Here is a 16,013-nt window from a genome sequence, read left to right as displayed (position 1 = left end):
AATAGAGAGGTTGAATCTCCCCAGTGGAAAATGAGATAGTAAGAGGTTGTAATCTTTCCACACTTTATCGAAAACTGAAGGAAATAGAAAATAATAAATAAAAAAAAACAAGTACAGTGTACTGTATATTTTCTTCTACTTCTTCTTTCTTCTATCTACAGTGCCGACCACTAATTTCCTATAAGAAAAAAAATAAAAATAAACTAAATGAAAGCCATTTTACTTTCTTTCATTTCTCGCAGAACAGAAACATTCCATGGGATTTTCATTGACTTTTGCATGTAATAGCTTTAGTTTTATAGGCCCTTTGAAGAATATTTTATGGAATATGAGTAACATCTGGATATATTTATCATGGAATTTATGTTCACAGGTGCATACCCTATGTCAATATCAGAGGCAGCTGTTTCAGGTGATGAGGTGGGACGTGTAAAAGCCAAAGATCCAGACTTGGAAGAGAATGGAGCCGTCAAGTATCGCATTCTAGATGGAGATGGGGCAGAAGTATTTGAAATCACAACAGACTATCAAACTCAGGAGGGAGTTGTCAAACTCAGAAAGGTACATTTGCCTAAATCACTATTCCTCACTTAATTTTTCCATACTATGAAGCCCGGTTTTTTAAGCTTTTGTTGTAAACAAAATATGTGAAAAAAGTTGCGCTACTAGTGACAGATGATAGCAGCCAGCATCAACAATCAGACGTATTGTGTAAGGAAAAATTAAAAACGAAAAATGCAGCGCTATAGAGATACAAAGTCCCCCAAGATCGCTCAAGGGATAATATGCAAACAATGAGATACATCATATGTGAAATATGCATCCAAAAAGGTAAGTAAACATAATACAAGTGATTAGACATGTGCAGGATGAAAAAATGTGTTTAGTTTCGTTTCGATTAGTTATTTCATTAAATTTGTTTAGTTAAGTTCGTTGCATTCATTACATTCGTTTTCATTTCGTATTCGAAAAAAATTCTACCGCATTCAAAATAATTCTAGCGCATTCGAAAACAAATCTACCGAATTCGAAAAAAATTATCAAATTCGAAATAATGCTACCACATTTAAACGAAACTATATATAACCATTTCCTGAAATTCGAAATTTGTATAGAATGAAATCAAATTTGAATAGAGAAGATTAAAATAGAATCGAAGATACTAGAAAAGAATAGTATAGAAAAACAATAGCACAGAACAGAAAAAATATATTTTATATCTCTCTCTCTCCCTCTCTCTCTCTCTCTCTCTATATATATATATATATATATATATATATATATATATGTATATATAACATCTTCTGAAATTAGACTTTCGTATAGAATGAAATCGAATTCCAATAGAAAAGATTAGAATAGAAAAGAAAATAATAGAAAAGAAAAACAATAGAACAGAATAGAAAAAATATATAATATATTCTATTCTAATCTTTTCTTTTCCAATTCGATTTCATTCTAAATGAAATTCGAATTTTGGAAAATGGTTTTATGTAATAAAAATTTGGATGTGGTAGTTTTTTCTAATTTAGTAGATTTCTTCAAATGTGGTAGAATTTTTTCGAATGCAGTAGATTTTTTCTAATTTGATTACATTTTTCAAATTTGATCGACTTATTAAGAATTCGGTCAAAAAAAATTCAAATTCTAATATGAAACTAATCTTTTATAATCTTTTCTCTTCAAATTCGAATTTCGTATAAAATGAATTCAAATTCGAATAGAAAAGATTACAATGGAATAGAAAAGAAAAACAAGAGAATAGAAAAAAATGTAATATATATTATAATTGATTCTATTCTGTTCTACTGTTTTTCTATTCTTTTATATTTTAGTTTCCATAAATTTAATTATTTTCCAATCTATTCTAGAATTCAAATTTATACTATTCGAATTTCGGAAGACTGTCATGTTCTATTTTATTACATTCTATTAACTTATATTCTATTATTTTGTATTCTATTGCTTTATTGTTTTATATTCTATTTTATTGTAGTTTTTAGAAAATCGATTTCTATTTTTTCAAATTTGATTCAAATTTGTTTTCAAATTCGAATCGAATTTGTTTTCGAATTCGATTCGAATTAAAATTTCGTTCGCGTTTTTTCAAATCTGTTTAAATTCGTTAATTTTGTGATTCGGAAATTTGAATGCATACGAATTTCCGAATAATGAAAAATTTGTCCGAATTCGAATTCATAACGAAACGAAATGCACATGTCTACAAGTGCTCAATACATAAAAGAGAACCATTAGATACACGCCTGAAGTTATACTTAAACTCTTTGCAGAGCAGAAAACCTAGGGTGTAATACAAGCGCTCAGTGTAAAAATCTGAAGCATTAAATACACTCCTAGGGTTACATTTAAACTCTTGACAGAGCAAGAAGCCAAGGGCAAACAGAGTGTATTCAATGTTTTTTTTTTTTTTTGTGTATTGAGCACTTGTACAATGTTTACTTACATTTTTGGATGCATATTTCACATATGATTTATTATCTCATTGTTTGTATCTCTATAGCGCTGCATTTTTCATTTTTATTTTTTTCGTTGTAAACAAGACCAAGTTATGCCAACATAGTCTGTCACCAAGGATGGTGGGGTTGCCTTGGGCAGCACAGATCAATCCACATTCCTATGTTTAGAATAATGTTCTGTAATGCAACCTTGCCGACCAGACTAATCTGGCCAAGTGTTCATGGTTGCACCCTTTGTGTAGTTTGGGCATTTCAGCTGTTGGGATAATGTATTGTGTACTTACTGTACTAGTCATCCTCTGTCTGTACACCTAGAACCGAATCACCAGCAGTGAAGAGTGGCAGACTTTATCACTCTAGTCATCAGCTCTAGGTGTATTGACAAAGAGTGGGCAAACTGTCTCTGTTAGGCCTCATACACACTGCAGTTGTCAAATGCTTGTTTTAAAGGTGTTTGATGTTTTTTTTTCTGCCCCTAAATGTCCCTGTATGTTAGTCTATGGGACTGTACATACACAGGCATTTACGGTCGTCTAGAGGCAGGGGTGTTTAAGGACAGGAATCTGAATTTACCAGTATTAGGTTCAGGAGAGAAGCGTTTGGGCAGAAAAAATGCGCCTAAATGCATGCAGACATTCCTATACGCTAGGTACCTTTATCCCTTGAGCATTTATATGGCCAGAATAAATTAATATTCTGGCCAATGAGATGAATGAACACCCAAATGCTTGATGAGCCTAAACGTGTCTGAACGTACCAAAATGCATTTGAAAAACACGGCATAAGTCATGTTTTTAATGCTGATTTTCTCCTGTAGGGCCGGGTACACACGGGCAAACATGTACGATGAAACCGGTCCGTGGTACCGTTTTCACCGTACATGTCTGCCCGGGGACTTCTGTACGATGGCTGTACTAACCATCGTACAGAAGTCCGCACGTAAACAATACGCGGGGCGTGTCAGCGCCGTCGCCGCGACGATGACGCGGCGATGATGCGGCGACGTGGGCGGGCCTGCCTTTTAAATGCTTCCACGCATGCGTCTAAGTCATTCGACGCATGCGAGGGACGGCGGGCGCTCGGACATGTACGGTAGGTCTGTACTGACGACCATACATGTCCGAGCGGGCAGGATTCCAGCGGACGGTTTTAAAACAAGTCCAGGAATATTTGCCCGCTGGGAAAAGGCCCGGCGGGCAAATGTTTGCTGGAATTCTGCCCGCTCGCACCTACACACGACCGAACATGTCTGCTGAAACTGGCCCGCGGACCAGTTTCAGCAGACATGTTTGGTCGTGTGTATGGGGCCTAAGGAGAAAGTAGTGTAGAGGAGCTTAGCGTGCATGAGCCCTTAGGCTCTTTGGGCCAGATTCACAAAAGAGATACGACGGCGTATCTCCTGATACGCCGTCGTATCTCTGTTTCTATCTACGCATAGATATCCCTAAGATCCGACAGGTGTAATTGTTTTACACTGTCGGATCTTAGGATGCAGTACCGCGGCCGCCGCTGGGGGGAGTTTGCGTCATAAACCAGCGTCGGGTATGCAAATTAGGAGTTATGGCGGATCCACGACGGATTTTCGCGTTCGCTACGTCGCCGCTAGTCTAGTTTCCCGTCGCAAAGTTAGTCTTTTTTTTGGTGCCCTAACTTTAGTCAGCAAGCGTATTGCTGTCTAAAGTATGGCCGTCGTTCCCGCGTCGAAATTCAAAATTTAACGTCGTTTGCGTAAGCCGTCCGGGAATACGGAAGTACGCTACGCGCATCGCCGTTCGAATAAATGACGTCACTTCGCGCAAAGCACGGCGGGAGTTAGGAAACGGAGCATGCGCAGTAGGTCCAGCGCGGGCGCGCGCCTAATTTAAATGTTAGCCGCCCATTCGATTTGGCCCGCTTGCGCTGGACGCATTTACGATACACCACCGCAAGTTTCCAGGTAAGTGCTTTGTGGATCGAGCACTAAACCTGAAAACTTACGGCGGTGTAACTTAAATGGCTTAAGTTCCCAAAGGCGCAATTGTACGTGAATCTGGCCCTTTATTCCCATCCCTGGGCACCTTGTGAAGCTATGGCATCTTATATTATTAGGATGAGTCTATGGCTAGCCAAGGAACCAGGGTAAGAGGTGGGAAGCTCAAGATAATTGGCCCTAAGGGGGGACAAGATGTGTAAATCTGATTGTAAGTGAAGCCCTCCAGTCCAGTTATTCATTTAGTTTTCCACCTTTGAATCTTTTTTACATACAGAATCCTCTGTCCTTTTAACAGTATGCTGTCTTAAACTGAGGTTCATTTACGTCCTAAAAAATCTCCACTGGTAAATTAAAAACCATACGTTTCCTTGATAGCACCAAATTCAGGTACCCTAATCCATACAATGCATAGGCCTTATATCCCTCTTGAACCATCCAGCTTAATCTCTTATTATTATATCAATTATACACAAACATAGACGTTTATTGAGTAGGGATGAGCTCTGGTGTGTTCGCATACATCACGTGCAGAGCCCCGCCAGGAAGTCGGCACGGCACTGCGCTAATCACAGGCAGGAAGACATTGTCCCGATGCTCGGCTGCAGAGACCGGGAAATGTCTCATTGCCTGTGATTAGCGCAGCGCCGTGCCGACTTCCTGGTAGGCTCTGCATGTGGTGTGCGAACACACCGGAGCTCATCCCTACTATTGGGCTATATTCCAAATGTTTTCCTCGATTTAGAAAGTATACATGGACCACTGATTTGGAATGTAAATATTTAAGCCCCTTACAAACTATGGGACCAGGCTACCACCCACACTACCCCTTCTGTAATGCATCACTTATATTCTAAATCACATAAATAATAAGTGCTGTTTTCTATAACTTTAGACAGTAGATTATGAAGAAAAGAAGTTCTACAGTTTGAAAGTGGAGGCTGCTAATATCCATATAGATCCACGATTCCTCAGCCGAGGGCCTTTCAAAGACACTGCCACTGTGAAAATTACTGTAGAAGATGCTGATGAACCACCGATATTTATGGATCCAAGCTACAACTTTGAAGTGTTCGAGAATGCTCCAGCAGACACGATCGTTGGAAGAGTTCACGCCAAGGACCCTGATGCAGCAAATGTTCCAGTAAAGTACGTTTCTTTTTTTGTGATTCTGTGTGCTATACCTGATCATGTTGAAGGGAATGAAAAGCGTATATAGAGTATTTTCAGTATTTATTATGTTACCATCTTGTCTTGTGAGCTGTATGTGATGGGCACATATCTCCAATAGGTACACACATAGCATGATTAGAGCAAGGTTAGATCTTCTGCCTTCTTCTTGCTCTCTGTGTCCCAACTGGCATGATTGCCCCTTACAACTCCAATTTCACCTTTTTTTAAAAATCTTTGCAGTTCTTTTGACCTGATTTTATCATATTTTAAGGCTGGCATTACTTACCTTCTTCATGCTGTATGTGTTTCTCCTCACTTGCTTATACTTTAGGCTCCATTTCCATTTTCTGTGAGCTCATACATCAAGGACAATACCCCTGTACAGGGGAGGGCTGGCAGCCTTAGGCCTGGGGGGCAAGTCCGGTCAAGTGGCCCATTGAACCACTGAATCGGCTGACCATCCATGGCCTATCTGGTTTTTCAATGCAGGCTCACCAGTGCCCATCGATGCAGCCTGATCACTGGGGCAGGTTACATGGGGTGTATGGGGGTCAGCTAGGGGTGTCAGGGTCTCTCACCTCAGTGATCTCAGCTCAGCAGGTCCTTGCACGCCACAGCCTCCTGGGGGGTAATTCTCCTGGTCCTGGGGTCAAGTTGCAGCCAGCGCCCAGCCCTGCGTCCCAACTCCCTGGCAAGCCCTGCCTCTGCCTGCTTCCAAGAATCCTGTCCCAGGGAGTCGTAGTTTCCTCTGCGCTGCTCTGTTTTCCACCCACCGGGAGCTTTAAGCGTGGACTACAACTCCTGGAATGCAACAGCTAGTGGTCGGCCGACTCCCAAGACCAGAATAAAAAATAAAATGGTAGCGGACATTTTGAACATAAGTTAGGGCGGCCTGGGAGGCAATTGCCAACCTGCCCCATGGCCCAGCCCTCCCCTGCCCCTGTAGTCCTCAGAACTGCAGACAGTTGCGTCATCACAAAAAATGGTAAAAATAAGGAGTCGCGCTATTTAAAAATTGTGATATAAACAAAACACCAGTGAGTGCCAGTTAAACACAGAGCATAAGTGACTGTTATAATAGAAAGGGTTTGAAAGAGTCCAAAGGTGTAGTGATGAAAGGAATCTCAGGTGTCAGTGATTTCATCAATACTGTGACCAGGACAAACAGGAGACCTCCACCACGGGTATTACTGACTCTTACCGCCACTCAGTAAAATAACAGCAAAAGGAAATCACATCCACAGCAGCAGCCCAAATGATTGATCCTCCAATAGCGATGTCTTAACATAGGGCCTCCCCATTCAGTGGCAGCCAGCATTCAGCTCCAAATACATATAAGGAAACACCAGGGAGAGTACATAGCGTAATACTGCGTAGGTTTTATTTGAAAAGAAAGCAGCCAAATGCTTACTTACATTCAAACTTTAAAAACGGGCATCAAGCGGACATAAAAACAATAATAAACCACAGCCGGCTGGCCTGTGTATGGGCGTGCGTCCGGAGTATCCGGATCCTAACACGTGTAAACGTGGTGACGTCAAGGCGTCTCCTCCCGACGTTTCGTCACGATAGGGACTTGTTCACGGGATAAGGAGACGCCATGACTCACCGCATAATAAGCAAAACAAAGGGGAGGAGCCAGCCCGGGGGCAGATCCAATGAAGGCCGCACAGGCTCCATCTTAACTCCTGGAAGCCCGCAGTGTGTATCAATGTAGACTGCAGACTTAATTAAGGGAAAAGAAAAAACGAGCAAAAAAGCCTGCTGGGCTCTCTAAAGAACCAGCAGTAATCTATGGGCAGTCTAAAAAAGCACAACCCAAAGACAATGGGGAAATGGAGCAATACTATGATGTGCATTAATTGTAAATACACAACCACGTTACAATGCTACTACATGAAATGAGCGCATTGGTCCCTGACTCAATATAACGTAACTAAATGAAATCGTGTGGAAAATGTGGCCGACTGGATCCGCCCCCAGTCTCTCACAATCGCATGCCCACATAGTGACATACATGATTAATACAATAAACGTTCAAGTTAAAATACAGACTATGCAGCAATAATACAAAAATACAAAAGTATACACTTAAAATGTACAGAACTAGTATAAAAACAGTTAACAATAAAATATCACATTTATCTTATGAAGCATAGTAATCCATAGTCAAAAACTCGTAGTCATCACGCTGCCTGAGTTCAGTGTGGGTGTTTTTGTTTAGCGAGGATCAGCAAAACCTAGGGTGGCTGAACATCCCAGGAAACACATTGTACCTTTACAACCCCTTTAACTTATTTGATAAAAAGGAAAAAAAAACAGACATTAGTAAATAGGTCTAACAATGAAATCAAATGGATGTTTTTAGGTTTTCTGTTGTAATTTGGGCTCCCAGGTGTTCTGCTGACTTTATGGGTCATATCCATAACATAACATGACTCAGTATATCTGCGCTGTTAGCTTTTCTTGTTATCACACCACGGAGCAGATACTAGGGCTTGGTGTAATTGCAGTACTGAATCATTAAAGCACAGTTTCCCCCATGAATAAATAAGACACAGGCTCAGACAACAGCAAGACGCAGCGCCAGAACGTCTTCTGTCTCCGAAGCCATTGCATTTTGCACGGTACTTAAATCTTAAACCGCTTAGTAAATGTAAACACTCAGTCACAAGATTGTTAAGCCAGTATCATTTAGTTAGAGCTCACATTGAAAATGAAAGGTACTTAATGTCCCATTGAGATTATACCGGACTGCCAACGTAAACTGCATTATAGCCCATCGTTCAAATTGATGCTGTTGACCTCACGTCTGACACCCTAGGCTGAGTGAGGGGGTTATGGATTACTGGACCCGACTCCTGATTCATTAATGGGTTCCTTGGTGAATTTGGAGCTTGTTTGGCGGCCCGGACATTGATAATCGGGAGCAGAGGTTGATTATCCAATTACATTTATCGACGTACAAACCAATAAACCATATGTGCTGTGTTTACAAAAATCATTAGAAACACATCAGACTAAAAGCATTAACTACCCCCTCCCGAGTTCACTTAGACATTTATTATATTAAAAGGTTTCTGACAACAAATGAATACATCCAAAACAAGAAGCCTTCATTGTCAAGACATTTCTGAATAATAATAATAAAAATGAATATTGTTGGACAAGACATTAAAGGGGTAAAGGTAATTTTTCCCCCCTAAATAGCTTCCTTTCCCTTAGCGCAGTCCTCCTTCACTTACCTCATCTTCGAGAAATCCACACTTCCTGTTCTTCTGTCTGTAACTCCACACAGTAATGCAAGGCTTTCTCCCTGGTGTGGAGTGTTGTGCTCGCCCCCTCCCTTGGACTACAGTAGAGTCAGGACGATCTCTACGTTGCAGATAGAGAAAGGAGCTGTGTATTAGTGGGGGTCCTGACTCTCCCGTAGTTCAGGGAGGGGGCGAGCACGACACTCCACACCAGGGAGAAAGCCTTGCATTACTGTGTGGAGTTACGTCACCGCTTTTGAGAACAAGGAGATTTGGTCTTGACAGTGTGTACGCAAAGAAAGCTTGTCAAGATTTTCGACAAGCCTGACAAGGAACATGTCAAGGAAAACCATGTTTTATTTACGACGAGTTCCTCGGTCATGTGTACGAGGCCTAACAGTGTAAAAAGGCTGTTTGATCCTCTATTCTCCGATCCTCCCCTTTTTCCATAGTCCCAACCCATCTCCTGATAGTACAGAGCCTTGGGGGCACTCTGCACATGCTCAGTTTAGCGTGTGTTGCATTTGTCCAGACAGAGGGTCAGGAGTCCTGCAGCCTCATAGGACAGTGAATGAAAACTCCTCCTACAAGCTTTAACCATTGCTCGGCCGGACACTGATAGAAAGCACAAGACGGCTATATATTGCTGATGAGAAAAGGTATTGAGCAGTTTATACTTACTAAAATAATTGCATTCCCATGTTCTGTGTACTGTGGGAGACCAGATATAGTGAATGCAGGCTCCTGGGTTTAGTAACACCTTGAGTAGCAGAACGGGTGAGGAGTTTTTTTCAGCAGAAGAGACCAACAAATTATCTTTTACAAAAAACAATGCAAGGCAATATTTTTTTTTTAGACTTCTTCAAGTACCGTCTATCCTTCTACCAGCATGCTGCCTTTACATGTGCAGGTTCATTTATGTCCTGAAAGTCTGCACTGGTAAATTAAAAACCATATGTTTTCTAGGTAGCACTTTAATCGGGTCCCCGATCCATAAAATGCATAAGCTTTATATCCCTTGCAACCATCTAGCTAAATTACTTATAGATATATCAATTATTCACATACATAGAAGTCTATTGAGCTATATTCCAAAGTGATATACCTTCATTTAGAGGGCTTAAATGGAACACTGGTTTGGAATGTAAATATTTAAGCCCCTAAAGCGGAATTCCACATGTTTTTTAGTTTAATAAAAGTCAGCAGCTACAAAAAGTGTAGCTGCTGACTTTTAATAAACAGACACTCACCAGTCCCACAGTCCAGCGATGCGGCTGCCAGGAGCCTCGCTCCTTACCCCCTCCTCTCGGTGGCACCGTCATATCAACTGTGGGCACCTGGTCTTGACGGTTTACGGCTTCACGGTCGGGCGTGCACTGTGCATGAGTGAGTCGCTCTGCTGTTGGCTAGACAATCTTCTGGGACCTGTGACGTGTACAAAAACACACTTATTTACTAAAGGCAAATCCACTTTGCACTACAAGTGCAAACTACAAGTGCACAGAGCACTTGAAATTGCACTGAAAGTGCACTTGGAAGTGCAGTAGTTGTAGATCCGAGGGGGACATGCAAGGAAAATAAAAAACAGCATTTTAGCTTGCACATGATTGGATAATAAAATCAGCAGAGCTTCCCCTCATTTCAGATCTACCCTTTTCAGTGCAATTTCAAGTGCACTTTGGACTTTTAGTTTGCACTTGTAGTGTAAAGTGGATTTGCCTTTCGTAAATAAACCCCAATATGTTGTACTTTTTGGTATAATAAATATCCCCATTTTTATTTTTTTTAAACAATTTTTTTTTCTCAGTTTTGGCCGAAATGTATTCTTCTACATATTTTTGGTAATAAAAATCGCAATAAGCGTATATCGATTGGTTTGCCCAAAAGTTATAGCGTGTACAAAATAGGGGATCGTTTTATAGCATATGTATTATTATAATTGTTTTTACTAGTAATGGTGGCGATCTACAATTTTTATCGGGACTGCGACAATATGGTGGACACATCGGACACTTTTGACACTATTTTGGGACCATTGGCATTTATACAGCGATTAGTGCTATAAAAATGCACGTTTTACTGTATAAATGTCACTGGCAGAGAAGGGGTTAACACTAGGGGGCGATCAAGGGGTTAAATGTGTTCCCTAGGTGTGTTTCTAACTGTGGGGGGGAGGGGACTGACCTAGAGAAAATGACAGATCGTTGTTTCTAGCTGTTAGGAACTCACGATCTGTCATTCCTCACAGAACAGAACAGGGATTTGTGTGTTTACACACACACGTCCCTGTTCTGCCTCTGGTGCCCGCGATCGCTCGTGGTCGGAGGTCATCGCGACCACCGGGCACAAGCATCGGCACCACCGTGATGCAGTGGGCGCGCGCGCGCCTGCTATCCCGCTTAAAGGAGCCGACGTACAGCTACGGGATCGTGCAGACCTGCCGCAGTATAATGACAGCGGCTGGTCGGCAAGCGATTAAATATAAATGTACATGGAAAAACTATTATATATTAATTAGTGCTGTCAGTTAAACGCGTTATTAACGGCGTTAACACAAACCCATTTTAATGCCGTCAATTTTTTTATCGCGCGATTAAGGAGGTTCACCCTTTAAAACATTTTTTTTTTTACCTCTTAACCCTTTCACGCCGATGGGACGCATATATGCGTCCTCTGGGTTCGGGGGTTATACCGGGATGATGCCTGCAGCCACAGGCATCATCCCGGTACCGTTGTTTAGAGCGGGCGATCGGCTATCCAAACATAACAACCGATGCGGCTAAAAGCCACTCGGTTGTTATGCCGGAGGAGCGGGAGGGGACATCCCCCCCCTCCCGCCGCCTTTCGCCGCTCTGACCGGCCTCCCGTCCCACCGGGAGACCCGATCCTTCATCCGCCGCGTTCTGTGTTCAGGCGGAGACTGACACTAAGCCGTAAACGGTTTTGATTCAGTCTCTGCATTGAAACCACGGAAGCGGCGTCATGATGTCACTTCCGGGTTTTTAGGCTGCCAATGGCGCCGGATTTAAAAAAGTACACAGTATTCAGAATCGCCGTTTTCGGCGATCTGAATACTTTGAAGTGCAAAGGAGGGCTCGGAGGTCTTTTAGACCCCGATCCCTCCATAAAGAGTACCTGTCACCACCTATTGCTGTCACAAGGGATGTTTACATTCCTTGTGACAGCAATAAAAGTGATCAAAATGTAAAAAAATAAAAAAGCACAATTTAATATTATAAAAAATAAATAAATAAATAAGAAAACAAAAAAAAAATGTTTTAAAGGGTGAACCTCCTTAATCGCGCGATTAATCGTGAGTTAACTATGACATTAATGCGATTAATCGCGATTAGAAATTGTAATCGCTTGACAGCACTAATATTAATGTTTTGTTCCCCCCCAGTAAAGCAATTGTACTTTTTCTGTTTAGCTTTGTCTAAATCCATGGAAAGAGCTCATTAACAGCAAAACATTCTCTAGCTTTATCCCATAACTGATATTCCCTTGGCAGTCATCCAGCAAGGATGCTTACTATAGTGCCTGTTATATGTATGATATATGGGAGGGGAGGGGGGAACACCAGAAATCCTAAAAATGACATGCCACTGCAAAAATATGACACCGCAAGAAAGTAAAATGTGTAAACTGCATGCTAGATAAACGTACTGCAATAACTCAGAATGAGCGCTCTCGGACTATCCATGATAGCTTTCCCTTCCACAATTTAAACTTTTTGTTTATCTTCTTCCTGGAGGAGAGATTACCGCATTTTGCCGGGCTAGGACAGCAGAACGAGTTTGTCAGTAACAGATACCCGCGGTCTGTCATCCGAGTCCTCTGTGGGTGTAAACAGGCCTTTATTAATGTTTTCATTTGCTCACCGTGTAATAAATGACACAGCCCCATACGACGGCTATAAAACGAATTTCCACAAGAAGGTCCTTTATATATTTTTCTGACGTTCCAATGCCTAGGAGACATTCTTTTCCCCTGAGTTTTATTTTAAGTATTCACAGCACTATTGAGATTGCCTATAGCCTAGTCATATCCTCGCTGTGCCGGATATTGCAGAGAAAACTTCAGAAATGTTATATTCTATAAATGTAATGCAGATCACCAATCATAAAGGCTTTTATCAGTGGGATTTAATTATTAAAGCCATTTTAAATTTATACTATTTAGCTCTCAAATAATACGCAGGTGGTGAAATGCGCACTTTTCAAGTCGTATGTAAAAATTAGACTCTTATGCCGCATACACACGATCGGAATTTCTGATGGAAAAAGTCAGATGGACTTTTTCCATAGGAAATTACGACCATGTGTATGCGCCATCGGAGAAATTCAATCGGAAATTCCGCCGAATTCCATCGGAGTTTAAATACTGAACATGTTCTATTTTACTCCGATGGAATTCACCGGAATTCCGATGAGCTTTTGGTCGGGCAAAAGCCTAATTGTGTATACGTGGCATCAAAGAGATCCATTTGTATTGTTATTGGCAACCTTGACTCCATCCAATGCCTCTTTGAAGACATAACAAAGTCTGAAGCAACAGCCCAGATAGAAAGAAATTATGCGGCAAGTTTGTGTAGCACCCTCCTAGGTAGGTGCTAGAAGATAGTGTAGTTTTTGGGTCTTTTTGCTTACCAGAAAGGCTGACAGTTAAATTTAGATGCTCTCTGTCTACCATGGAGCAGGGATCCATTAATAGGGTCTGCTCATGGTGCTCAGATGCTGCTCATGTTGTCTGAATGTTTTCAGGCCTCGTACACACGACCAAGTTTCTCGGCAAAAACCAGCAAGAAACTTGCTGGGAGATATTTTTTTGCAAAGGAAACGGGTCGTGTGTACATTTTCGTAGAGGAAACTGTCGAGAAACTCAACGAGCCAAAAAGAGAGCAAGTTCTCTATTTCCTCGACGGGAATGGAGAAACTTGCCTTGTCGAGTTCCTCGACAGCCTAACAAGGAACTTGACGAGGAAAACAATGTGTTTCGCCTGTCGAGTTCCTCGGTCGTGTGTACGAGGCCTCACACTGATCCAATAGGACGGGGCGTATTGGACAGTGGGAGGAAACCTGACAAGTGAGAGCATAGGCATAGTTACAGCCCTTATGAAATGAAAGGGCCTATTTTACCGTGCATATGTCGCAGGGTGATACCGCAAATGCACCTATAAGTGGTGTGCCAACGCCCCGATATAACGAGAATATAAGTGGGAAACTATTGAGTTGGGCTTTGAGGGCACACAGTACAAATTTGTATAGAAAACTAGAAATTTATTAATATGAAATATCATAAAATCAGACAGACGTAAAATCAAAATTTAGAAATTAGGTCAGCAACTGGTACTACAAGGGTAATGACAACAAAATATACAATCTTATTATACACAAACTTCGTTTGAAAAGCACAGTTATAGGTACAATGTTGAGTTGTATATCCCATGTAGTATTCCGGAGGTTAATGAAGGGCTTGCTCTACATGTTACGCGCTTAGCGCTTCCTCAGGAGCATAAGATATTGCATAAAGTAGGCCGCATTGGGAATAAGCAAGCGACGATCGTGTGTTAACCCCACAGTGGCTGGGTATACAAAAAGTATTGATCCAGCCTAACGTGGGGGTATTATCAAAAACACGGGATTATAAAAATATAATGGTAATCGGAGCGTCAATTGCTGGTAAGCAATGAGAATTCAAATCCAGGGGTACACACACGCGGTAGTCCAACGATAACGCCGATACAGTATCGGCGTTATCGTTTCCATCAGGGACACACGCGGATTCGTTTGCTAACTGGGCTGCAGGATCTTGTCTTGGCAGTCCCATACAATATCCTCTGCTTTATTAACTGAGGATTTACAGACTGCCCTGTTAGACTTACCTGTTTACCCACCTGCGCCTAGCCTAGTATACTCAGCCTTGAACTACCGCGTGTGTGTACCCCTGGATTTGAATTCTCATTGCTTACCAGCAATGTACAACTGCTTGGGCTGCCTGCCTACCAATATGCTGGAAAAATATAACATTAGCCCCCTGCTAAATTTTAATGGTGAAGCAAAGATTGTATCATATACAGCAAGATACTTTTATGATTAAATTACTGAGAAGGTCAAATTTGATAAGAGATCTGTTTTATCTGCCAAAGATTTTGTATTAATGCCCATCTGGCCCTGAGATTTATACAGCTTTGCCACACAGTACACAGTGGTGTCCTCTCCTCCTCTCTTGGAGTGCAGGCAACGGCGGCACCGCACCTCAAACTTCCTTCCACCGCGTGTCTCCTCTTCCGCCAAAGCGCTAGTCATCCAATAGGATCGCCAGATGCTTTGGCTAATCAGTAAGCAGGTTTCACAAACTGCCTCCTGATTGGCGGGGAGGAACTTTAGTGTGAAAATAGTGAAAATTAATTCGCTATCGTCACACAACAGGGTGGGATTGGAGCGCAATGCTCTGCGCTCAGAGGCCACCCTTTTTTGAAGCTTATTAGAGCCTCCGGCTTTAAGAAAAAAGGGTACTCAAAGAGTTACCATAGGCCGGACTTTAGAGGCATAGAAAACAATGGAGAAATTCATAGTATAAACAGAGCATTCAAAAATGTCACAACGGTGAAACGCGTTGACGCACAAGGGCTTACTGTACAATTTGTATGATTTTTTTAAAAATGTTAATGCTCTGTTCATACTTTGAATTTTTCTCAATAAATAATGTTATTTTTTTCAATTTCTCCATTGTGTTCTATACCTCTAAAGTCCGGCCTATGGTAACTCTTTGAGTACCCTTTTTTCTTGTTTCCTCTCAAATTTACGGATGTGCCGATGTTAGTGCTCCTTCCTCTATTTTCAGCCTCTGGCTTTAATCAGGTGCTTCAAACCCCCATTGCAATCCATAGATCAGTGCCCTGATATGTAAATCAGGGAGCCGAATGCATGGACAGGGGAGGCGGCGCCCGTGCACCCTCTTTGGACGGGCCGCCACTGATATAGACCATATATAAGACCAAAATGAGGGACAAATGAGGAGGAAAGAGGGACAGAGGGACATTGTTCTAAATCAGTGACAGTTGGGAGCTATGGGAAATTGAGTGAAACTGCACTTGTGCACAGCCAATTAGTCTTTAGTAATTCAACCTCTATATAT

At 41.6% G+C, this 16,013-nt stretch overlaps 1 protein-coding gene across 2 annotated transcripts in view; it reads left to right on the top strand.

The window, feature by feature from the left end:
- Positions 1–16,013, top strand: part of CDH11 (cadherin 11) — a 190,371-nt gene that overhangs the window by 159,825 nt on the left and 14,533 nt on the right. For both annotated transcript variants that reach the window (XM_040329198.1, XM_040329197.1), the window contains exons 6-7: positions 374–561; positions 5,342–5,595. In XM_040329198.1, the coding sequence (XP_040185132.1) occupies positions 374–561; positions 5,342–5,595 (442 nt within the window). The remainder of the gene's footprint in view (positions 1–373; positions 562–5,341; positions 5,596–16,013) is intronic.

The sequence above is a fragment of the Rana temporaria genome, chromosome 11 (assembly GCF_905171775.1).
Source record: "Rana temporaria chromosome 11, aRanTem1.1, whole genome shotgun sequence".
NCBI lineage: Eukaryota > Metazoa > Chordata > Amphibia > Anura > Ranidae > Rana > Rana temporaria.
The sequence above is the reverse complement of the archived record's forward strand: the minus strand, read 5'-3'. Positions and strand labels throughout refer to the sequence as shown.